Source organism: Parasteatoda tepidariorum, chromosome 7 (genome assembly GCF_982258835.1).
Source record: "Parasteatoda tepidariorum strain Cologne lab strain chromosome 7, Ptep-v5.0, whole genome shotgun sequence".
NCBI classification, from domain to species: domain Eukaryota; kingdom Metazoa; phylum Arthropoda; class Arachnida; order Araneae; family Theridiidae; genus Parasteatoda; species Parasteatoda tepidariorum.
Window position 1 is genome coordinate 67,067,026 of NC_141761.1, and position 27,901 is coordinate 67,094,926.

Here is a 27,901-nt window from a genome sequence, read left to right on the forward strand (position 1 = left end):
TAAATTTAAACTCTGTCTTATAGTTCAAGTATCAAACTAATATTTTAAAAAGTATCAGCTCCATTTTTATTAATTACCATGGAAAACAATGAACAAACAGGTTTACACTCTAACAAAATGAGTTATTGACTTACATAAAAAAGCAATACAACAATGAGAAAAAAGCATAATTTTAAATACTTTTTTTCTTATTTATAATACAATTATTGTTCATTTAACTACACTTTGATCTCAATCAAAAGTCAAAGCTATTTTATTAAAAATATCATTATCCATCAAGGATTAAATAATTCATTATCCACAGTCGATTAAATAGTTCATTTAAGTTCATCAATGCCAGTTACTCTTAAAATCAGTCTACTTTTCTATACCAAAATAACATGTGTTCATTGTTCTTCGGTATCACATCGGCTGGACCTGTAAAAGCATAATAAAAAATTAAAATAATGTTTAACTAATAAAGCAACAATAAAGTTAACAATAAAAAAAACATAATAAACTATATTATGTTTTTTTTAGTTAAATATTTGCAATAAAAATTTTTTTATACGTTTATTTCTTTATTTTGAAAATATATTCCGCAAATTAATTCGTGTATTATAATAATTATTACACTGGAAATAAAACTAATTATGAATTTCTTTAAAAAAGAAATATATTAAGTATATGTATAAACAAATTATCACCCCTGAAATTGAAAAATACTAAAGAAAATTGACTTTCCTTGCAGTTTTCAAAAATTTAATTTCTTTCTCATTAATTCAGTGAAATGTTCCTATATATATATTTTTTTTTTTTTAAAATTACAATTTTATGAAAAAATATCATATTTATGAGAGAATAATGATATAAAAAATCATTTTGCATTTCTTCCTAATTGAATCTCGTTAAGAAATTTGTGTATTTTATAATGTCAATTCACATTCGCTTTCTAAATCCTGTAAAAAAAAATAAGGCGGAAGGATACCATCCATATCTCTATATAACATAAAATCATAATGGTTTGATACCGTTTTCCATTGTTGTCGGAACATTTTTATTGGCTGGAAAATCACGTGGTGGGATTCAGTTTTCCCTCATTTATTTCTAATTGTTTTGGTTGTCATCAGCATAAAATTAACAAAAGTCGTAAAGATATTGTTTTTCTTTAAATATTTTTGTATCCCTAATTTAAAGTTATTTTCCAGTACTGCTATTATTAGCGAAAATTTTAAATCATGGTTGCGAACTCATCAAATTTATTTGAACAACATAATGTTGTAAGAATATAAATATTATTTTAGAAAATGACTACTTCGAAAAATCACTTCTGTTCACCAAGAGATGTAAATGTTTATAATGCTGACTGATAGTAGTATTTGGACGTGGGAAGTAGAGGCGCAAGCGTAAACAAACAGAATTCCTTTCAGTACATATATGTTAAGTGAATAATTTTAACTTTAGAAGAAAAACTATTTTCTGATTAGAAAAAGCAATTATTGCGAAGCAATCATCGGGATTGGTGAGCGGTAGCGAACAGGAGGCTTAGCCCCCTAGTATCTTTATATAAAAATTAATGTCTGTGTGTGTGTTCTTAATAGACTCCTAAACCATCCTACAGAAAGCGATGAAATTTGGCATACAATTAGTTCAAAGCACGAGGAAGATCACTGTCGATATTAGAACATTCTGCGAAAAACCGTTCGAGAGGGATGAGCGAAAAACGAAATGGAATTTTATGATTGGTTGTGTGTTAGCCATTGCTTTAAATTAAAATATTCAATTTTTCACATATTTTAAAGATAACATCAGGGATAATTGCTAACTTATAGCTCTATTTGAACAAAAAATAGTTTATTACACGTATTTAATTATTTTATATTCGCTATGTCAGATAAACTAATGAACAATACGTGATAGCACGTGTGGTTTACACCACCAAATTTATATTTTATCTGATGCAATGAGCATTTATTTTATTTATATTAATATTTTTAAACGGGTTTCTAAAACATTACTTATTTAAAACCAGCCGTGATGGAACAGAAAAAAATATTTATTCATTCTAAAGCAAAATTATTGAAAAAGTGGTATTAATTCGTTTAGGAGAGACATAAAAAATTGACGCCAATGAGGCTTAATTACGCTAATGATGCTTCGTTAATCAAGGTAATATATGCATATTGTACTAGAAAGCCTAAGTAATGGAGTAAAGATATTTATTTGTCTAGAAGAAACGTTAGAAATCATCATACTTTCATTGACGACATTAATGCTTAATTAATGTTGGTAATGTGTATTAATTGAAGTAAAAAAAGTAACTTTGAAACTAGAAATCAAAAATAAGGAAATAAGATACTTATTCGCGTGTTGGGTAGCCATAAAAGATCTGCATATAATTATTGACACTAATGCTCTATTAATATTAATAATGTGTATTAATTGAAATAAAATAAAATAATGTGCAAAAAACCAAGCTCATGGTGGAAAGATTAATGGGAAATTCTTTTAAGAAAGCCGTAAAAAATCGCCATTCACAAATGACGGTTAATTAATATGTATCACTGACGGTAATATATACTTCTGGTACTATGGTAATCGGCGAATCGGTCTTTTACATGAATTTTACAACGGGTTTTCCATAGTTTTAGAAATTATTTTTCCAGTCGTAGCTAATACAGTGTATTAATACATTAATGAATTAGAATTAAAATAACTTTTTTCCACCAGTACTTATAAATATTTCAACAGTAAATTAAAGGTCAGATAGACAAATGGTCATGCCCCAAAATTCTTATGAAGTTTTATGTATTTTGAAAAAAAAAATTCGGCTTTAGTTGGTTTGCATTGACAAATATATATAAACTCAAATGATGAAGGGATATGTAATAAGTACCTACCAAATATACTAATATTGGTATTAAATATTATATTGATATATTCCGTGATTATTAATAATGAATTAATACTAAGCAATTTTGATATCGATATTTTGGAATTAAGTGTTTTACGACCCCTCGAAAAGGATATGTACCTGAGAAAATCACTTAATAGTGGTAAATTTTAACTACCATAAACTGGCCGCGAGCTTAATATATTTTGTCCTTATTCCAATGGTATGAAATACAAACAACGAGCCTTTCTTACATCAATAACGTAAAGGCACCGAAGATTACAACATATATTGTTAAAAAAATGACATTATTTTAGCCGTATTAACTGAAAAATTTAGTGGAAAACTTAGGTAAGTAACATTTTTAGAACGAAAAAAGAAAATGTATCTGAATTATTTTATTATTAATTTATTAGAATTTGGGACTAGTAATTTTTTGCTTTATTATATTTACCAATGAATAATTTGAAACAAAAATCATGCAAGCATACAAAAGAGTAATATGGATTAGTTATGTTAAGATCAGTTCTGTTATATTAAACATACCCATATTAACGCAGCCACTTTATGTTATTTTCTCTAATTAATTAATTCCCCCCAAAATGTCATTCATCTTATTTTTCAAGCACTTTAATTGTGTCGGTGTATGCCTTTCAGTTTTGAGTATGATTGCGTTGTGTTTCTCGGTACTGATTTCTGGATTATTTTTTTTTATTCACCCCGTGCGAAGAACGAGTATTCAGCTAGTTTAAATATAAAACTAAAATGAACTTACTAACTGCACTATCTGTAGTATGATTTTTCAGATTTTGACATCGTTTTTGTTTTTTCCAACCTTAAATACTAATTTGTCACCCCAACTTCCTTTCTTTATTTCTTTCAGTTTTTGGTAAGGATTCAAAAAACACATATGAAGGGTGATCTTTACGCAACACCCTTTATTACACCACAGGTTTAAATATATGTTATTTGTATTTCATCTTAGAAAACTGCAGTGGAATGACATCACTTTATAGGGGACTTTATTCAAAAATACAAGCACTTTAAAATGCATTTTATGTCACACAAATTATGAAAATTCCAACTTTTCTTAACGTTCTTACCTTCTTCTAAACGATCTTATCTTCGTCTTAACGTTCTTAATTTTTCGTTTTACAAGGTCTTTTTAAAGTTTTCGTTATGGATGATGTTTTTTACACCAGGGAGTGCGGCAAGCTCTTGACTGCTTATAATTCCGGGTTACTGTTTTTTTGTGTTTTCAACCCATTAGCTCACAACGTGATAATTATGTTTTTAGACTTTCTAGAGTAATATTTCTTGTATACGTGTATTTGTTACCTGATTTATTTACCTGATTATATACACCAGTGTTTAAAAGAAAAATTGTTAGAAAAATCATTTAAAGACCTTTCATTTCATGACGTAAGAATTGTCATCCAAAAAAAAAAAAATCGTTTTAAAGCACTTCTTACGTTGTTAACAATATACCAGTTTCGAAATTTAAACCTAAATGATAATCTGTAAAATGAACTTAATCTCGTTGCTAACGTATGATGTCTATACCCGGTTTGCAGCAAGAACAATCAGTAATAACAAGTAAAAAGAGGCCAAATCGGAACTGCCATAAGAGCGAGTTTTGAACTCAGAAATTATATAATTTATTTCCATTATTAAAAATAAATTTTTCTGTTTCAAAATATTGCATCGCAAAATAAGTTGTAGTAAGCAGCTATATTCTTTCTCACCGCAGCGGAAGCAGAGCAGGTCAAGAGATGGGTATTGCAGTTTTTAAGATATATATTGAAAGCACTAAACAAGTAATAATATAAATTTACTCAAAAAAATATATAAATATAATTAAAAGCATAGAAATGCCAATTTAGACAGATAAATAATTGTCGACATAAGATGAAAAACAAATGAAGGGGAAGTCTTACTTTTTGATATGAGTGAAGGTTGGGATGAATTGCTGAATAGATAGTATGGGTGCCAGAACGTCTCCATTTCCGGATCATCCATTATACCCGATAGAGCGAATATATATGGTTTTCTACTCCTAACATTGTACTCAAATCTGAAAAAAAGTATTCCTATGTTAAAACTGTTAAATATATATGTTATGTTAAAAATATATTTTACATACAGAGAAACTTCTAAAATCATGGGGCTAACTTAAGAGAAAGGTAAAGCACATTATAAGGATTAAGATTCTTAAGGATTAAGATTCTTTCTTCCATGGGTTCTTGTGCACAAGAACCCATGAACGAAAATGTTGTTGTCCGCCTTTTAGGGCTTTTTACTGTTTTTACGCGTGTCTTAAAGCAGGTACTTTCATTTATGTAAGTGGTTTTAATTTCATATTAATTTTATGCTTTCTAATAATTATCGTCCAAAATTCACATCTAAACATCTGTTGAATAGTAATTTAATGATTTGGCTAGCTAATCAAATTAGTCACTATATTATTAAATTGCGATTTAAAATCTAATACTGAACCTATTTAAATGCAATTTTGGATAATTGTTGTCATGAAACATAAAATTAAGATGAAATTAATAAATGAAGAAGAAAACAACTTAATTTATTTAGGAAAATGGAAGGAAAAGAGTTTCGTGCGGTTACTAAATATTTCCATGAGAAGTCTAATATTTCCATAAAGTTCCTAAATATTTCCATAAAGAGGTTTAGAACTCCCACTTCTTCCCGAAAAAAAGGATCAAAGCGGAGTTAGAGGGAGTACATGGTCCCTTCTGCCGTGATAAAATGAGGTAAATGAATTTAAACTAAGGTTATATTTTCAAATGATGAATATTGTTTGGAATGTCTAATGGAGGCAAAAAAAGAAGAAAAAAAAAAGAAGTCCATATGTGTAAATAGATGTACTTATTTAGGCGATAAGTTAGGAGAATATAGCTGAGGAAACAAAAATTCAACTTTAAATTATTTAGCTTTTTTTGGCATAATTCCATATACTTGATCTATCTGATTTCTGGCGAAACCCTCTTTTAACTTTCTCTTTTCTTTTTTTTAAGAGTTGAAGTACGTGTCAAAACCTTTAGTGCTGCTATTTTAATACCAGCAACAAAGTCTCAAACATTATTAAATTCGTCTTTTAAAAACACCTGAATAGTTACAAAATGAACTTACTTATACTTGTCATCGACGCCAGCGGCATACTCCATAATACCATAAAATGAAGTATTGGCAGGAACACTGAGAGTTAAACTTCTTCGTAAGACTTTGTCATCCCCAATCCAAATAGAATAGATAATATTCCACTTTTCACCTACTTGAATTTTTAAACGTTCCAGGCCTTCATTTTCTAAATAGATTACAGTTTATTTTTTAACATCATATCACATTTTTTTACATTTAAAGGCATTTTAAATATTTTACATTGCGAAAACATAATATATAAAATAAAGATAAAAAGTATAAAAAGAAAAAAGATAAAAAAGGAAGAAAATTAAGAAAATTAATGAGTTTTGTTTACTGCGCATAAGCTCCAAGTATATAGAACTCATTAAATAAGTTTAAAATATAGAGAAAGCATGGAAAATATTAAAGATTAATTAAAAGAGGAGAAAAAAATTGTTAAAATAAATTATTTAAAAGTAAAAACTAAAGAAAAGTATATTAAAAAGCCGGGAAACGAAAAAAAAATTAAAAGATATAGTTCTTTCATCAGCTCACACGATAAAATCCGCAAAAAAGGAGTGCTTTATAACATTGTATCGATATAGCCAAAGCAAAATATATCAATACAATAGTGTGGGGAGCACCCAAAGGAAATTAAAACAAATTAGAGCACATTAAGCAAAAAAAATATAATAAACACGACAAAACCTACATGTACGGCAAACTTTCAAGAATGAATTTAAATATTTTCTTTATGAGATTGCCATATTACAAAATATGAAAACAGAAACCCAAAAGGAGATAAAAGCGTAAATGAAGGGATTTTGTTTTATGTTGTTTTCTTTCCATAAAACAAAATCCCTCTATTTACACTTTTAGGTCCATTTGCGCTTCTGTTTTCATATTTTGTGATCTGGCAATCTTATTACGAAAATATTTCTTGAAAGTTTCCCGTACATGTAAGTTTATTTAAATTTGCTACTCGTTTTATAGATTTTGTTTTGTGTTTAATTCTGTTTTTTCTTTGCATTTTATTTTCTGCTTCTTACGTTTTATTTTTTTTAATGTGTTCTATTTTGTTTTAATTTTTTTGAGTGCTCCTCACACTATTGAATAGATATATTTTGCCTTAGTTATATTGATACAATATTAGGAAGCACTCCTTTTCACTTTTTTTGTTTTAAGCTTTTTAAAATACATTTTTGCTAATTCTTTTTTTGAAATAATTCATTAATCTTTAATATTTCTCATGCTTTCTCTCTCTTCCTCTCTCTTTTTACATATATATACCCAAGTACCATACCACTTTATATATGTATACCCATATATATATATATATATATATATATATATATATATATATATATATATATATATATATATATATATATATATATATATATATATATATATATATATATATATATATATATATAGCATAATAATTAAAAGCAAAAAAACACGAAGAAAATTAAGAAAAACAATAAGTTTCATTTATTGCGCATAAGCTGCAAGTAAATAGAACTCATAAAATAAGTTCAAAATGAAGATAAAACAAAGGAAAATCACAGACATATGAAAAAAAGGAGAAAAAGAAAATAAAAAATAACAAGCAACTGGGGGAAAAAAATTATTACAAAAATCCGGAAAAAAAAGATAAATTTTTTTTAAAAAATCCGGAAAATAAAAGATATAATCCTCAAATCAGCCCACACGATTATATCCGCAAAAAAGAGTGCTTTCTAATATTGTATTAATATAGTCAAAGCAAAATATATCAATGCAATAGTGTGAGGAGCACTTAAAAACTTTTTACAGAAATTACAACAAATAAAATGGAACACAATAAGTAAAAATAACACGTAAAAACAGAAAATAAAATACAAATAAAAAGCAGAATAAAGCATATAACATAATCTATAAAGCGAGTAGTAAATTCAAATGAACTTACATGAACGGGAAATTTTTTAGGAATGATTTAAAATATTTTCGTAACAGGATTGCCAGATTACAGCTTGTGCGCAATAAATAAAACCTATTGTTTTTTTTAAAATTTTCTTCGTGTTTTTCTGTATATATATATATATATATATATATATATATATATATATATATATATATATATATATATATATATATATATATATATATATATATATATATATATATATATATATATATATATATATATATATATATATATATATATATATATATATATATATATATATATATATATATATATATATATATATATATATATATATATATATATATATATATATATATATATAACATATATACATATATATAAGTATAAACAAAAAATTTAAAATTTGAATTTTCCATATTTACCCTTTATTTTTCATAAAAAATTATTAGTATCATAAATGAATTGAAAAATCTTAATATTAAGTTAAATTGTTATAAAATGTATTAAAATTGTATATAAATGTATAAAATGTATTACTTTCTGTCAAAAAATATCTTCAATTAGTAAAACATAGGGGAAAAACTACTTTCTGATATGTTAAATTCAATTAATTAATGCTGAGGTTACGGTTTGACAGGGTTACGGTCTGGACAACCTAGGGAATAGATCGAAAACTTTACTCAGATGCAACGCAATGCGATGCATACAACACAGAAAATAAATTAAGCAATGACAAACGTGTGATAAAAATTTTGATTGATTTTAACATTTACTTTTTAGATCTGCGTCTGGTTACGGTTTTGACATCGTTACTAATACCTCACCGAATGACAGTTTGTGATAAATTCGATTAATTTATAATTACTGCAAATAAAAATATTTATCTATAATAATGATACAAGTTTGTTCTACTTTAAATAAGCTTTTGGAGTATCACTAACATAAAACTTGCAGAATTGGATTGTATACCTTTTTTTTCAATTTTTGCTGGTTACGCTGTTAGTTAATTTTATCTTCGCTGGTTAGTAAATAAATAAAAATAATTTGAGACGGTAGTAGTAGTGTCCTTTTTAACGAGCTTAATATCACGTAACTATTATGGTAAGTGAGTAATCTATAAAGGAAAAGGTTAATTTCTCTCAAAAACTGTATCTTACCATCCTCAATTAGTTCTGGGCAGTGTTTTCTACTTATATTCACCAAACTAGACATGCTAAGAACTGGAAGAACATAGTAAGTGTTCATGAGTCCACCAAAAGATCCTTCCTTTTCTTGCGAGCGAAGAATCTGTTTTATTGCTTTTTCTTCATCAAAGTTGTCATCGTCAGGTTCTGGTTCAGATGCAAACAAAGCCTGTAATGATGTACCAAAGGTTTTAGAAACTTTACATTCAGGATGTTCATTAAAGACCACCCTTAAATTGTTTTATATTTCACATACAATCAAAGCTTAACCCCGATCCGGAGAATACTGTAGACTCTACGTGCGCGCACGTGACCTCTCAGCAAAAGAAAAAGAGGATAAAAAAAGGTAGGCTTGGTGGCGATCCATGGCAACAAGTCGGAAAAATGGGCAAGGGATGCAAAAATACCTCCAGGGAAAACCCTGGTTGATGTAGGTTGGGCACCGCGCGCAGAGCAGCGACCTCACCAAGATCCACAGATTCTCTGTCCCCAACCAGAAGGCCTCAAAGAATTTAGTGAAATCTTTAAAGTAACAAAAGTAGTTATTCAGAAAATGGAATTTAGGAGTTTGAGTGCTCAAACATAATATGCGAGGCATCAATTAAAAAAAAGAAGGAAAAAGAAAACATTGAAAAAGGGTAACAAACATATTGTGATGATGAAAAGTACCAGAATTTGTCTAAAGCATATGAAAACAGATACAATTTCACGTACATTGAAAATTCTTTTGTAAGTCATAAATTTTCTCTAAATTTGATTTTTAATCCAATAAAAATATTCAAAAATGGACTTTTTAAGGAGCACGCGAGATGAGAAGTTCTAATAAGGGACGCAGAAGAAATACTTTTATATAATAAAAAATGATGAAATCACAAGCCTTCTGAATACTACGCCGTGTGTGTCATTTAGTTTGTTCAAAATTTAAATTTTTTTAAAAACTAATGATATAGAAAAATTCTCACCTTGCCTTATAAGCAATTCCTATTACAAAAGGGCCCGCCTTTTTCAGAATTGACGTAAAAATTCTGAATATGACTGTCGTCAAACTTTATTCTTCATGTTTGTCTTTCTCTTAAAAAGCAGATATTATTTAATATCATCATCATTATTATTATTTTTTTTTTACAGTTTCCATTTTCAACAAAAATGTTCTCAACGAAAGACTATGTTGATGTGCATTTGATTTAAAATAAATGCGACAAAAATTCAAATGTACTTAGCATTTAATTTATGATATTCTATACAGAAAGCCAATTAGCTTGAATCAATTTTAGATGCGTCATATCAAAATCTTTCATGGAGTTTCTGCCCAGTACATAATTTAGACACATTTATTTTATTTGTATTTAACTTTCTAGAAAGTATTCATGCATAACTTCATAAATGCCTTAAATAATCAAACCGGTGGTAGCAGTTTAATTTTAAATTGTTTATTTTAAAATTATATACCTATGTTTTTTACATTGAAATTCTTTCTGTGGCTATTTTTTTTGTACTATTTGATGTATTATTTGATAATATAAATAATTGCAAAAATTACATCTTCCAGTTTTCTAGTTTTTTCCTTGAACTTTTGGTAAACAAACGAACAAAATATTTTAGCTTCTAAATATATCTACAGTCGAAACACACTTACTTTAATTATCAATTATATAGATTTCATTTTAATGATTATTTTTTTAAATCTAGATTTACAAAAGCATTTTGTTAAAATAAAAGTGTAAAACCTGGTTTACAATTTTTTGATGAAAGAAAATTTTTATTATTTAACATTGCCAAAATGTAAAAGTTGTATTGCAAAATAAATGTCAGCGTTAGCATGATATTTATATCGCTGATTTTAAATCATGGACAATAAAACAATCCATTAGAACAACCTTTTCTTACGTCACTACGAATATTTTTTTAAAGTTTCGTTTTGCCCAATGGGTTGCAAAGCTCTCAATGCTAGATTAAAAAGGAATGGCTAAATGATATAGTAGTTTTTAATCTCAGAGAAATACATTGTTTCCACCCTAATCTTAGAGCATATAAAAAGACCATGAGTTTTTTCTCAATGAGCAGTAAAATGGCAACACTCGCCCTGACGGTCTTAACGCCACGATGCGGCGAAAGCTTTAACAATTGGTTAGATTCATGAGTTTATCGATTTATTTTATTACTTTTCAAGCAATGTACTAATCATCAAACCAACCATAAAATATTAAGTTTTTATAAGGGAGATTTTTATAAGGGTTCACAATTGCTCCAGGTTGCAAAATCGTATTTTTTATGAATACTATCATACATACTTCATCTTTAGTGCTTTTTATTTTTTGTTCAATAAATGGGATTTATGAATAAGTCATATTTGTTTGTTTCTGAATCTTTATTTGACAGATCTAGCATTATCCTTCATTTATGGACAAGTGTGCAGTGAACGAAGATATAATTCATTACTGACAGGTCTCATTTGAGGACATTGTGGGAGATCTTGTTGTCTGCTAGTAATTTCTCTTGTGGCAGACGATAGTTAAATTGGTTTTTCTTTTGGGATTCCAAAAAAAATGTTTAACATTTATTGTATTTTTACTCTCCCTTTAATAACTCTATTATGTTCCGAAACGTACTTATTATTGTCAGTGAGTATGTGGATGACTATTTTGATCAGCCAAGGAAAGGACTGAGAATACGCGGTATCTGTCCTCGCTAAACTATTCTATCGGTCTCGCTAAACTAAGTGTTCGACTTCACGCTCAGGTTATTTGGCTACCAAAACGGGGAAGCTATCCCCTCTGTGTAGAATAAACATTATAATGGCATGTCTTCGGATCATCCTCAAGAATGCTTCCCAGACCACCGCCTATAACCCAATGATCAGCTCTAATGCTATGTTAATAAAGTACTACTACTATAAGATTCAAACCAGCTATTTTCTTGTTTATTTTGCTTCCTGGTTTGCAAATGAGAGCCATAAGATGGATGGACAGTAAGTTTAATAAAAATGAACTAAATATCTGTAATCTATGATAATAATTGTCAATAGTTTGAAATTAAGAAGAAAGAATAAATTTTTTTAAAAGTTTCGACAAAATTTATATCCTTTAAACAAGTGAAAATTGTGATTTCCTTAATTTGTCGAAATGGTCTGCCAGAATATCCCCTAAGAAATGATTTTGTCAAAAGCGAAAATTTTTTTTTCAGTGTCCTCAGTATCATTTCGTTCGAATGCCACAAGAATGTTTATATTGTAGACCCTCTGATTAGTCTTACAAAAACTCTATTGTTATATGAATATAAATACTTTTAAACATTTATAAAACAAACTGATGCGTTATACCTGCAAAACTAGGGCTGTTGTCTTGATGTTCTCAACAGTTCCATTTCTATATTGTTTCTTTTTTATTTCCAATGTATAGTCTGGTAATTCTTCACGGTTAAAACTGCTGTCAGGCTGAGCAGATGCGCAAGCTAATGCCATAATTATTATAGCTTGAGTGTCTGAAAACATAACATAACCATTGAAAACCCTCGTTTACAGTTCACGAAAAACTATTATCCATAATTTTAAACAGGAAGTTGTCAAAACCCATTTTATTTTTACAAGCTCATTTGAGAATACAGTTGAGTCTTTTCAGTTTAGGCTTACTCACACTTAAATTGAATCGAAACCGGCATGAACACAACGAGTAAGCGATAACATTAAATTAAATTTTCTCCAGAAAGGATGTTTCTTTACTTGTTAGCTTAATAAGTTCAGTTTCGAAACGGTCCGGTTAGAGTTCTTTCTAGTATTCGGACCTGGAGAAATTTTTGGACCCAATACATCTCTAAATAAAACCATTTGGTCATCAAAATGGGCTACAGAGACATCTGCTTGGTATTGCAAAAATATCTCTGATTCACACATACGAACAGAAAGAGAAAAAATACTTTATTATTTGAATTTGAAAAGCGTATAAAGTAGTTATCATGTAGTTGTTTTTAGATATATGTAGTTATTACTAAAATTTTATGCACACTCAAAGGATTGACGTATAAATGATATTATCTTGATTTGAATATTTGTTGGGTATATTTATTACAGATTAATAAGGATAATTAAGCACTTGTCAAGAATGTATCAAAAATTACCTGTTCTGTGCTCTGTATTAGCTTTATGGAATGCAGCTAGTAACTTTTCAATATCATTTAAGGTGATAAAATCTTGGGCATTACACAGTGCTAGTATTGCATACGGGTTTGCTACCTTGTCAGCATCCACACGTTTCCTTAGCTGCCCAATCAAATCAACCATATAGAATTTCCGAGGATTCATACACAATGCTAGAAAACTATTGACAAAAGTCGCAAGTTCAGATGTCTTGATATCTTCCATATTTCTTCTAAGAAAAAATACTGCGCTTAATACCATTCTATTAATTTAAAATATTGTCTATAACAATGGTACTAAATTTACCATTATGACATATATACAGAAACAGTAATTGTTGCATAAGGGAAAATTGTACCTCCACCTTATCAACTCATTCATTCTATTTTGAACAAAAAATATTGCAACTATTAAAAAAACGACACAATCTGTATATATATATATATATATATATATATATATATTAGGATATTAAGTTGTGTCGTTATTTTTACATAGTTGCAATACTTTTCGTTCAAAACGGAACGATTGAGTACATTGCTGGCCATTAAAATTGCTACAACAGAAAGGCCACACACCACGAACGTGAAATTTGCAGGATAGATAAAGCATGTAGTGGTATGCAAATGATTAGCTTATCAGCGCATTCGTGCAAAGCAGGTGGAGGTAAGGACAGCTACAATGTGTATAAAGGAAGAGATTTGACACAGAACATGTTCACCTGTTTCCCTGGCACAGTACGTTCTCCTGATCTAGCAACAATTGCAAAAGGTCTGGTCATTGGTTGCCGAACGACTGGCACGCCACCGCTCGTCAGTCACTACTGCCGAAGAATTGTGGCCCATTCTTGAAGCAGCATAGAGTGCTGTACTCGTCCATGTTATGTTTGACTCGGACACTCTGTTTGACTCGGTGCCCAGGAGAATAACTGCTGTTATTGCTGCCAGGAAGGCTGCTCTGAGTACTGATTCCTCAGGATCTATATACTGAAAATTTAATCACTTGTTCTTCCAACTATAATGTATGTGGCCAATAAATATCATTCTGTTATTTGCATTCCTTCCTGGTGAAGCAATTTTAATGGCCATATATATATATGTATAATTATGCGAAACCCTAAACAAGGCTGAACTAAATCAGTAGCTTAACTGATATGGTTCATCAACTTGTTAGAACTTACAAACCGCACTTTGTAATGAGCATACAAGCCTGCATGTATAAGCGTAGCAATAAATAGATTTGTTTTACATGCATATGCACGTTTGTGCTCTTACTACAAGGAATGGACAGTAAAATTCTATCAGTTTTGAAGAACGGATAACATAAATTTGCACAAAATTGCATTAAACAGCACAAAGGTATTGACGGAAATTGTTACTTTATTTAGGTCACACTAGAGCTGCACAATGGGCTATCGGCAACGGTATGGGAAACATCCCTGAGGATGATCCGAAGACATGCCATCACTATTTTGTGTGTCCTCTTCCTCAATTTAGTCATAGATCTGAAGGAGAAGGAAATTTTTTTCAGATCTCTGTACCCATGGTACTGCTCGACGACCGACCACAAGACTTTTGATTTCTCAGGTTTTACGAGTACGTAAATAGCATGTACTCGATGAGTTTTAGCGGAGCCGAAGATTGAACTCCGTTTCCTCCGGACCGGAACCCACCCACTGCCTCCACACTTATGATAAGCATTTACTAATTATATCCAAACAGTAATTGCTATTTTCTTCCGCAAGCGCTACACATTGAAATTGCAAAAAATTTCACATTTTGAATTGGTAAGGGCAATAATTTTCATTTATGTTTGCTTGCTTATTTTTTAAGCTCAAATATAACGAAATTTTATAATGAATTTTGGAAGTGATTTCGAAAAATGTATCCAAATATTTTACCACTTTTATCCAACAGAATGAGAAAACGAGTAAAGTCGGATTATACGGAACCTTGAAATTCGACAGCATTCGTGAAGCGGCTGCAGTGCGACACTATACTACCAGATTTTTAGTTCATTAAACTTTCGTTTTTAATGCTATAATTTCATTACCGTTTCCCCCAGGAAGAAACGAATTCAGCGCTTTCTTCGGGTTGCATTAGTTTTATATACGGCAAAGTATGAAATGCCGGCAATATTTATAATGCCTGACGTTTTTAGGCAAAGTATGAAATGTGAGAAGTATTACATACTTTGCCAAGGCATTATACATAATGCCGGATGCTATTTAGGCAAAGTATGAAATAAACGTCCTGATGAGATTATTATGTAAATGATGTGCATGTTACTGTGAATGACCGAAATCGGTGGTTGTTGACTTTCACCGGTGACAATCAATAGTCATTTTGGTGAATGTCCGAAATATTTATTACATCCGATTTGATATTGATTTATTCCTGGATATAATTACATTTATTCTATAATTTAATACTTACTGACGATAGATTAGAAGAAACACCAGTGTTTGTAGTATCGGACAAATGTATACCAGGCAATGGCACTTGACCTTAAAAAACATCAGTGTAGGATATACCGGGCAATGGCACTTGACCTTGAAAAAACATCCGGGCAAATGTATACCGGGCAATGGCACTTGACCATAAAAAAACATCAGTGTAGGATATACCGGGCAAAAGTATACCGGGCAGTGACACTTAACTAGACCTTTGGTAAATGTCCGAAATATATACTAGGTCTAGTTAAGTGCCATTGCCTGGTATACATTTGCCCGGTATACCCTGCACTGATGTTTTTTTAAAGTTAAGTGCCATTAACCGGGTATACATTTGCCCGATACTCCAAACACTGATGTTTCTTCTAATCTATCGTCAATAAGTACTAAAATATCGAATAAATGTAATTATATCCACGAATAAATTAATATCAAATCGGATGTAATAAATATTTCGGACATTCACCAAAGCGACTATGTGATTGCCAACATTCACCGGTGAAAGTCAACAACCACCAATTTCGGTCATTCACAGTAACATGCACATCATTTGCAGAATAACCTCATCAGGGCGTTTATTTCATACTTTGCAGCATACTATAATGCCTGGGACATTTGTGAAATATAAATCATTTCCTACTTTAGAGACTAGTTTTAGGCATTATATATAATACCAGATTTCATACTTTGCCGGTAACATAGACAATGAAAACTATCTACAAGATTTATCGATTTCTGAGTCCTGAACTCTTTTTTAAATGCAATTTACAATTGTTTCACGTCAGACGCTAAATATTAAAGGCATGTGCCAAAAAAAGAAAGAAAAGATGGCTTACAATTAAATAACATGACTTAGTTTCGTCTTTCGAAAAAAAATAGTACATTTTTTTAAAAAAGAAAAACTCATTCAAGTTTTAGCCAACTTCCAGAATCAGAAAGCGAGTAAAATTCAACTTACAGAGCAAATTTGGAAAGCAAACTAATGCTGAGTTCATATGCTAATTCATCATTATAATTTTTACTCTTATTTAGAATTGAACTCTCTGAAAAATGGCAGGCTACTGCAGTCCTTGGTATATTGACACCCCACTTTTGAATATGGCTTGCATTATTCCTTCCATTTAAAATCCAATTCGTTGCAAGGAATTTTGCTCTGATTATTTGATAGGGATAAACTCCCGATTCAAAACGATCTTCTGTAATTAAAAATAAAATTTATTAAATAATAAAATTTATAAATAATAAAATATACTAGCACACTTCAAAGTCCATAAATTAATAAACTACTGAACGAAATGTATCGGAATAGTTTGGTAAATAAAAGCATTCAAATAAAGTAATTAAGTTCTGTTTTAATATTTTTTTCTATTTCTTTTAATACTAAATGTTGAAACCAATAAAAGAACTGGATCGAGACTGCAAGGCTAAAAGAGGCAAAATTTAATTCCTATTTACATTTCCAAATTTATATATTTTCCATATAAACAATTTAAAAACTAAATTATGAAATAATTCAATCCTTTTTAATAAATGTTGTTGCTGTCATAGGCCATTGAGGAAAGGGGTACTATTGTTTTTGTTTTAAAATGGCGCCATCTATGGCTAAGAATTTGACTTCTGCCACACCCAAACGTCACAACCGTTTATAGAGCGGACCCATTCATACATCCATTCTTTCTTCCACAGATCGTAATTTTGACCTGGACCAAAGAACGAGTAATTTCCAATTCAGTGCCCTCAGAGGTATAATTTGCTATGGGAACATGGAGGACTTTGTGACCGACAAATTCAATGCGTACCAATCACCATTTACTGCGTTGGAAATCTTCGGCCGGCTGGATTCGAACTCTCGTTCTCACGAACGCGAGTTCAGTGCCCTGCCAACCAGGCTTTTTCAGCCTTTTTATAAGATTATTAAGAATATTAGACAGATCATTAAATATTTTTCCTAGTGTAAACGCGTTAAAGTTGAAATTGAATCTATAAATAGATTTTCCTTCTGAAACTGCTTAGAATATTTACATAAAAGTTCCTCAAAAACTGGTCAAAAACTGTTTAAAAAAATGCAAGAAAAGAAATTTCTTCGTAGTTTACAGTAGAAAACAAAATTTTCAATATATAGTTTAAATTTACTGCATCTCTGAAGAATTGTCCTAGTTACTATTTCCAGAGATTTCAAAAATTTAACTTTGGAAAAAACGCTCTTTTATATTCTTTTTTATTCTTCGCTCTTTTATATTCTTTGGACACGAGTTTTTGGAAACATTTTTTTTTCTGCTTTGCTGATTTACGTTGCATTTTATCACTTTATATAATGCTTTCAGAATAATAATTATTTTTTTTAACTTTAGCAGTTTACTATTAGTCAATTTAGTTCATGAAATATGCTCACAGTGAAAGCTCTATGTCAGTTATTTCTATATTTAAGAAATAGAAATCCCATTTTGAGCCCTAAAAATATAAACTTTTTTTTTCAAAATTTAATTTCATTGAAATACGAGGGGTTGAAAATTTGCACTTTTATCAAGTATAAGTTCTTGTGTGGAATAGCGGCATTGCAGACTGCGGGAAACATTAATAGTATATTTGGCTCTAGTGTTAGTTGGCTTTAGTCTTTGTTGAACAAAGATGCATCACCGAAACACATTTCGAAACGTAATATCTCCCTAAAAAACCATATGGTAAGTTTTTGCTGCTCTGGCGCAGGTGTTAACCATTATGATTAAATGAAACGTGTCTCATCGGTTATAATATAGAAATGATTCTAGATGAAAGATGTAAAACAACCTAGAACCTAGCCTCCAGTCTAAGTGCTTGGTATTACCAAAACACACACTGCAAATGCAAAAATGCCTAAAGCAAAACTACAGAAATTAAAATTCTTCCTTATCCTCCACACTCAATTTCATTTGTCAGGGTTTTATCCCACTTGTCTGAAACTGCTTGCAGCTTACAATGCAAAAGTATGGAGAAAATACGAAATGATGAATGAAATTGTTTAATACATTTGTAAGTTATCACCGAATTTTCGCCTTCTTTTCGACAGTTTTCACCTATAGTATGACGATCTATAGTTCGTCTACGGTAAGAAATCCCCCCAAAACTAAGTCTGAGGCAGTCTACTGCTAGGGAAACAAGAATAGTGCATTTCAGGGAGGGTAGCTTCTCCTCACTCTAGGGCTAACACAATACACCTATTAGAAAGATTCCCTTTCTCTCGAAGACCCGAGACAAAGCCTATCCTAAAAAGTGAACTTGAAAAAATTATTCCTCGTTACCACTGTCACCGCCACGGATCCAGACGAATGGCTAGGCGAGTTTTTACTTTAGACAAACTATAATGCAATGTTCTTAAAATGGGAAGTGCAAGCAATGTGTATTTTCTGAAAATAACATAGTGTAAAAATTTATACTTTTACCTTCGGTGGAGTTTTTTTGAAATACAAAATATACATTAAAATTATTTCCATGATACTTAAATATGTACTTTTATCTTACCGCATCTTCTTTCATCTCGCCCATCAGTACAGTCTTTAACTCCATCACATTCCCACTCTTCTGGGATACAGTTCGAATTGTAATAAGCATTTCCACATATTATTCCCTTTCCGTTTCGGCATGAACTAGTTCCTAAAATAAGTGTTTATTTGGGAAATATTTCACATTATATCATGAAAAAGAAATCTTTTTTATTCTAAATATACTCACAAATAAAATAAATATGCTTTTAAAGTGTATAGCGAAGATTATACTTATGACATGCTTTGTTATACAATAACCCATAGTTATACCAGTCTGGTCAAAGGCACAAAAACAAAAGAAACATACAATTTGAATACGTGATATAAAGAAAGTTATAAGAAGGAGAAAATTCACTTATTTGACTAAAATGCAATGAAATAAAGCATTTTTTAGGAGGCATAAATTAAAAAAACAAATATATTTTAATATTTTTGATGTATCTAATGAAAATGATAATACGGCCTCATAAGAAATTTCAAATTAGATTAGGATTATATACTAAATTATATACTCAATATAATTAAAAAAATTGCATTAGGAGGCATCAAATGTTGAGTAACTAAATTTATTTTTAAGACCTTACTGCAGTTCCGTTCGTCGGAGTTGTCTCCACAATCATTTCTACCATTGCAAAAGTCTCCTCTCTCAACACATTTATCATTCTGGCATCTGAATTGATAATACGAGCAAGGTCCATTGTTCTTGAAGAGCCTTGTTCTAATATTTTCTGAAATTAAAAATATTTAGTTATTTAAAAGGCTTACTATGACATACAGATATGCTTCAAGTTTTGTCAAGTATCTTATTCTGAGTTAGACCAGAGTATAATAAACTGCTACAAAATTAGATGGTTCGGTTATTGTGAAATGGTTAAATGCTGCATTAAAATGTATAATTCTTCAATCATATGAGAATAGTGATATTGAGTATAGACATTTGATGACAAAGACGACCCCTACGAAAATTTAAGGTATATATAAGGTTATTTTGAGGTATTTTTGAGATATCGAGGTTGTTTTGAGGTATATATGAGGTATATTTGAGGTTGCTGAGAAAACAACCATAAAATGTATACCTCGTAAAGGTTGTAATTGAGGTGCATGAGGTTGTTTTGTATACACTTCAGCTCATTTTGAGATTGTTTTAAAAAATCACTTCATATCAACCAGACTGATGAGGTAATTTCTAAGGTATTTTCTGATACTTGTAACAAAAGAGGTATTTATGGGGTGTAAAAAATTTACCTTATTTCAACTAAAAAGAGTGAGGTACTTACTGAGGTGTATGAAGTCATTTTATTTATACCTAAGCTTAATTTGAGGTTGTTTTGAATTCACTTCTTATCAACCAGACTTATGAGATGATTTTTAAGGTATACCAGGTTGATTTTCTGATACTTGTAGCAAGATATGAGGTATAAAAATATTTTCTTTATTTCAACTAAAGAGAGTGAGGTATTTACGAGGTATAAAAAATATACCTTATTTTAACTAAATGGAGTGAGGTATTTATTGAGGTGTATGAAGTCATTTTATTTATGCCTAAGCTTGTTTTAAGGTTGTTTAAAGTACACTTCATATTAACTAGCTCACTTCCCAGAGTTCCGCTCGAGCCGGCAAATGGCGTATGTGTTGACAATCGAAAGTCTATTCGAAATTCGGTAAGTGTGCTTGACATTTATTAATTTAATTTTTATCACTTTTAATCAAATATGCCTCAATTTTTAAACTTAAATTTCATTATTTTTGTTTTTAAGACGCGTCCTGATCTTAAATAATTTAAGTCGGAGGATATTCTTAGAGGCTATTGTTGTAGGCTTAGCAATAAGAAAGAACAATCGGAATACTTCTCTCGCTGTTTAGGCTAACGTTACCGGTGAATCGTTACAGCAGGTTACGTATAATATATTTTATTGCTTGCTATTTGCTTAAGTATAACTATTTTTTTATTTTGCTTGAATGTACATGTTTTACGTCGCAGTATGCAAGCTGATTATAGAATGTTCATAATTTCTCTTATAAATAAATCATTGAAAATTGAAAGATTTTAAAATAGCAATTTTGCTTTGAAATTTTACTACAGCTGTATGCTGATCGTTTGATTGGATATCTAAATGCAAAGTTTATATTGTTGTTTATGAGAGAAAATATGTATAATAACACTGCATTTTAAATCTAATTAACATGCAATTCTTTTTTGCAATATATAATATATATGTATCCTGTGGGCTGATGAAGAGATTATATCTTATATTTGTTTTGTTCTCCGGATTTTCAAATTATTTTTATTCTTTTTAAATATTAAAAATTATATTTTTTTTTAAATACTTTTGAAAAATTTTAATAATTTTCTTCCGTTGTTATAATTTTTATTATTTTCCGTATTTTCTCATATATATATATATATATATATATATATATATATATATATATATATATATAATATTCTCATATCTATATTATATAAAACGCTAATACGTATGTATCAATAAAACCGATGATATTTCTTTTCTCGAGTTGGCAACAGTTTTCATTTTTAATTGATAGGCTTCGGCGCGCATGAGCACGTAGTGAGCGTATCATATGTCTAATAGGGTGAATTCTTACCAAATTATCAAAAAAATTCTCACAAAATTATCTTCATCGAAGCCGATGCTTTACATCCGGCTTTCAGTACCATTTCATATTGTTTTACAACACATGGTTTTAGCCCTCTGGTGGGAAAGACTTTAAAACAAAACTTACAAAAGTTACTTTTCTCAACAACTGAAATTTAAAATAGTGTGATTAAGAAAAATATGTGAACTGTTTGCAATTTCAAATTAATATTGAAATGCACAGGTTTAGAATTTTCTACAGTTAAAGTTTTCGGAACTTCAGTGTTCAAAAAAGTATACAAAAGCTAGACGTTAAGAACGTATCCAATGCGCGAGCAAAGCGAGCATCGGATTGCGAAGCAATCCTAAATGAACTGCGAAAGCAGTTCCGGGGGTTGGCGAACGGCAGCGAGCAGGGGGCGAAGCCTCCTAGTATATAATATTTTAGCATATATATATATATATATATATATATATATATATATATATATATATATATATATATATATATATATATATATATTTATAGAGCTTATTCACAAGTAGTTCCCTGATATTGCTGAGATGATCGAGGTTGTAAATAGTACATGTGCAGCAGCGAAGAAGTGGCTAGCAAGCCTTCCCCTGCGAAATAGTTCTGAATTTATACCAAAAAGAAAAAGTAATCTTTCATAATAAACTACAGAATTTATGTAATTGTTGATAATAGTCTGCCAGATATTTGATAATTCAAAACTAGTAACTGTACTAGCTCACTTCATGTTTGATCACAAAACTGCCATTTTTCACTAAATGTTATTTTTTCGCAATTTACCCGCGTTAATTATTGACTAAGCAGATTGCTATTGCTTATTAGAATATTAAGCAGAATTTAATAAAACCTGATTTCAAATTTATATGACTATTCGTTTTAAGGCTATGGGCATTTCTATGCAGCAGTCACTATTTCAAAAATTGGTGAATTTCGGAAAGCTTGAATTTTTTAGAAATAAGTCAGTATTGTTTCTTGTGAATTTTAATGCTGAATTGAATAAAAATCAGTAGCAAATAAAAACATTAATTGTTTGAAAGTTATGTGCATTTTTTTGAATTTCATCATATTTAAACAAATGTTTGTAACAACTAACTATTAGTTTTATTCTGCTCAATATTATAAGTTATAAAGGAGATATTATACTCAGCTTCTTTTAAAAATATTAATTCAAATCGTTCTCTCTTAGACATTTTCCTCACATAAAATTGCTCACAGCTTTAAAACAAATGCTCCTTATCAGCTTGTAATTAGTTTTATTCGATTGAGTGAAAAACGCACAAAAATTGGTATGTAACTTTAGAATTTTAATTTAATAAATAATTTAATAATAAAACGATTGTTGATAACATTGACTAAAAAATATTAGAATAAGTATTTTTTTAAGAAACTATGATGTGATTGACAGCAGCACAAGTCCTTTTCAGAATCAGCGTAAAAAACTTATAAATAAGCTATTAGTTTCATGAAGTGTGGCAAAAAGTTTAAAAATATAGACTAGGTTTATTGAGTTTAAAAATTTGTAAGAAAAAAAGAAAGAAAATCTAATAATCAAACTTATAAGTACCATAATGATACCAGATGTATAGGAAAATAAAAAGTGTTAAAATTTCATAATAAGATTGGAATTCTATATATTTGAATTTCTGTATATGTTGTTAATGGTAGTACTGTTTTCAGTGTATTTTATTTTGTGGCTGTCGTACCTCTCATGCTTTTTAGCTATGAGGATTGAATTGAAATGGTAGAAGTATACTATTATCTGAAATACTATTTATCTGAAAAAGAAAATTAATTTCAGCCAGTTAATTTAAATCATGAGTAAAAAACAATTTCTAATATTTTAAAACCTGCCACTATTATTGTAAATATGACTTTCTTACTAATTCCTATTTTTTTCTTTCCAATACTTCCAAGTTTCAACTGGTAGACGGAAACAGTATTTAAAATAATTTTGTTGGTTTGAAAAAAAATGAAATTAAAATGAAATGAAGTTTTTAATAAAAGTAATTTGAATTTCAGCTGACTAATTATTTAAATTTGCAGCTTTATAGCTTTAAAAGTTCAAGCACTTTAGACAACTGTCGTTTAAAAATATGAGCTCCCACAAATAATTTTTCCTAACTGTAGAATTTGGAAGAAGAAGAGTTATTTCAAGATGATTTAATTCAACCTATTAAAATTATAGAAGAATTATGCATTTGAAACTTTCTTTTATAGCATAACAATAGAAGCAATTACTGCCAAAGATTTAATATTAAAAACTTCAGGTTGATAAATGAAGATCTCTACTAATGAAAAATTATAATGATATACATTATTCTTCATATAATATGTATAATATCTTTATATGTATGATATTCTTCATACAGTGAAGTTAAAGATTAACAAACTAGTTAGACCGTATAACACCTCACGTTTAGGAATTATTACCTTTATAATTATTAAAAAAAAAACAGCTTTAGGTTGGGCTACATAAGCCTGAAGTGTAAAATGTCGCATCTTAGGTTGATAAATTAATACTTCTAAAAATACACAATACTTAAAGTTACGAAATAATAACCTAGGTAGAACAGGGAACATATGACGTTAATAAAAAATAACCTTTCCAAGTGTCAAAAAATACGCTTGAGGTTGATTTATAATAACCAGAAGTGTAAAATGGCACAACTATATAAATCTATACCTGAGGTTGAAAAATAACAACCTAAAGTAGAACATCGAACACCTCACGTTCATAAAAATCCAACTATTAGCTATCCAACTGTCAAAAAATACACTTGAGGTTTATTTATAACAACCTAATGTGCAAAATGGCAAACCAAAGGTTGATAAATAAATACCATTACAAGCATAAAATTAGATACCTGAGGTTGAAAAATAATTACCTGAGGTCGAACATAATACACCTCACGTTAGTAAAAAATTACCTTTCCAACAGTCAAATAATACACCTGATGTAGATTTATAAAAACCTGAAGTGTTAAATGAAGCACCTAAGGTTGTTGAATAAATACTTCCACAAGTGTTAAAAAATATACTCCAGGTTCATAAGTAATAACCTAAGGTTGAAAATGAAACATCTTAATTGTAATAAATATTTACCTCTCCTCAGATGTAAAATTAAGCACCTCTGGTTGATAAATATATACCTCTGGAGGTACATTTAAGGTATATTTGAGGCTAATTTTGAGGTATTCATTTGCATCCTTTTCAACCTAACGACGTATATAAATAACAACCTCCTTTATACCTTTGAAAAATACCTCATTTTTTCGTAAGGACTCAAAATGGACTTAAATCTATCTAATTTTTCAAAAAAATAGGAACAAAGCAATGTAAACTCATACAGGGTTTATACTGCTCTCAGTACATTCCTTTAGAATCCTTGTTAAAAATGAAATCAAAAATAGTATGCGGAAGGTGGGAAGAAAAATAACAAAACAAGCTTGATGCTTTGAGGAAGCAAGCGGTTAGTAAGAGACTTATTAGAGGCAGATTCCATTACTTTTCCAATATTTTTGCACACCCAAAATTGGGTCAGCTGTTCAACGACTGTTAAAAAATAAAATAAAATACTTATGCATTGGCGTGCGCACATCACCTCTGCGTATCCTAATGGAAAAGTATAGGAATTCGCTACCTGTATGCCATATTCTTACCGCTTGCCTCCTCAGTGTGCCGCTTTGCGTTTCTAAAGGAAAAGTTTTCAACTCCCAACGTCATTTGGCAAGGAGCGAAACTAATTGGTAAAGTCCTAAGAATTTTGAAATCAATAATTTTCAGGCTAATTAAAATTCAGCACACATAGATTTAGGGTCCACAAAAAGTGTACGAATCGGTTTAAATTTGCTTAGGCTTTATGAAATGAGCATTGTATTATTCCAGGGATTCGATTGCAGACTGGATAATTTAGGAGTAAATGATTTATTTTTTAATCAGTCTAAAAACATTTTTATGGGCTCATTGTGTTCAGCCTGTAATAAATAAGGCTGAATGAGCAATGAAAGTCAAAATTTTTTATTACCTTAAAAGTATCTGGTATAATTGCTATAAATCTAAAACGTGTTATGAGGATTTCATATAGATCTTTGAACAGTTCGTTGAATTTTGAGTTTATGACTACTAATGTTCAACTCCGTAGGCTTGCAATTTTTAATTCAATCCAGAAGACAAAGAAACTTCTGGATCAAGCATTGGGGGAAATTTGCCATCTTGGAATACTTTTGGATGGAACTAACCCACATTTGCGTTAGATGGAGAGGGAAACCACGAAAACATCCCACGGTTAGTTTGACGGTAAGGGAACTCCAACACATGATCCGTCTACCCATGAGGATAATTTACGTCAGCACCGTAGTCTGTGCGAGCTGGGTGCGGAATTCGTATCAATCAGCAATCGCTTGGATTCGAACCCTGTTCACTTCATTTGAAGGCAACCGCTCTATCCCCTGAGCCACCATGGCTCTTGTTGCGGTGATTAGAAAGTACTGGGTATTTTTCCAATCAACTTTGCCCAGTACAAAATGGCGGTGACAGTTTACAAAGGATACAGACTTTACGAATAGCCTATGACATTTTTATCCTCGAAATATTTATTATTTATTATAAAATCACGGATGTTTATCTGTTATCTCGGTACTAGGCAAATTATGAAACAACTTTGTCACTACTTAGAACAAAGCACTGTATCATGGATGGATTCATAGATATCATGGATTTAGATTCATCATGGCAAAATGTCTTAGAAGAAGAATTTTTTTTTTTTTTTTAAATATAATATAAGCGGAGTATTTACCATTAAACTGGGTCTACTTCTTATTATTTTATTGAAAAAAGTAAGTTTTATTAACACCATAGTAATTTTTAATCCACATTAAACATTACTAATTTATATCTATCAACCAACGAAAAATGTGTTTCAATCTACTTGCTTTATAAGACCAAATATTGTAAGATCATTTTAAGATTTATAAGACCAGACAAGTTAATAAGACTATATATATAAACAATAGATTTTTACAGGTGAACAATTATTTTCATTTTTAAATATTTTTATTACTTATTTGAGAATATTGTTTGTTTTTTCGAGTGAAATAAATATTTTTTCCCTATAATTTTTGGGCTTGAAGGAATATAATGCTGCTAACAAAAAGGCAGAACATCACTTTTTCAGACTAAGTTCATTCCTTTTATAGTAAATTTTTTTCATGTGAAATAAATACTTATAATACTTTTCTAGATCAAAAGAAACGTAATACTTCTTATAATTAGGCTATACAATTTCCATAACTCACTACTTCAATTTTAATAGAAAATATATTTTATAAAATGGGAAATACACTAACCTGTCTTTGCATCTGGAATTTGCGCGGAACTGTCGCAGCTTATGATGATCAAAATAGAAAATAGATTAATGAGCAGAAATATGAGAGACATTCCGTCTGTAACTTTATGTGGCAACATTTCAAATCACTTGATCGTTAAAAAAAGTTACAGAAAAGTAATCTTGTTAATCACGAAACTCCAACGATTACTTATCTGACGCGTGACGTCAATCTGAGCCTCTGCAACTTTTGATAAACATTTCGTTCAAGTATGTGCTATCGGATATTGTTTCGAGTCAGATAAAAGTAAGAAATCAATGTGAATAGAATCGATTTTGTTGTTTAAAGCAGAATAGTTGCATTTAAATATTAAAATGTAACCTTGATAACTGAAAAAATCTTTGTTTTATGAATTTTCGTTTGCCATGAAATTTTCTTTTATGTCAATATTCAAGGTTTTAGAGCAAAACTGAAAATTTGAAAAACTTGGAATGATTAATTCCAAATTAAATTTTTTTTTATTATTTCATTATTTCTTAATTTTATTATTAGTGGGGTAAATATTGCAATACAGAAATGTCGAAACGTCATATATTAATTTTGGTTAAATTTTGACTCAACTAAGCTTTCGTAACAGCCTTTTTCAAATAATACACCTCTCATAAATCGATACTTCATTTATTCATCCTGTGTTAAGGTAAATGTGTAACCTAT

At 29.8% G+C, this 27,901-nt stretch overlaps 1 protein-coding gene across 2 annotated transcripts; it reads right to left on the reverse strand.

Moving 5' to 3' along the window:
• Window positions 1-42: 42 nt before the first annotated feature.
• Window positions 43-27,415, reverse strand: LOC107455883 (uncharacterized protein CG3556). Of its 2 annotated transcripts, none has more exons than XM_087167966.1 (10): window positions 27,209-27,415; window positions 19,817-19,960; window positions 19,210-19,341; window positions 16,670-16,907; window positions 13,241-13,491; window positions 12,447-12,607; window positions 9,101-9,296; window positions 6,020-6,194; window positions 4,810-4,946; window positions 43-417 (listed from the first exon to the last, which is right to left on the reverse strand). In XM_087167966.1, exons 1-10 carry the CDS (start codon window positions 27,324-27,326, stop codon window positions 353-355), a joined length of 1,617 nt encoding a protein of 538 aa, XP_087024092.1. In that variant the 5' UTR covers window positions 27,327-27,415; the 3' UTR covers window positions 43-352. The 2 variants fall into 2 exon arrangements, with proteins under 2 accessions (XP_087024092.1, XP_087024094.1); XM_087167968.1 differs by having other exon boundaries at window positions 13,241-13,488; window positions 27,209-27,385.
• Window positions 27,416-27,901: the final 486 nt, after the last annotated feature.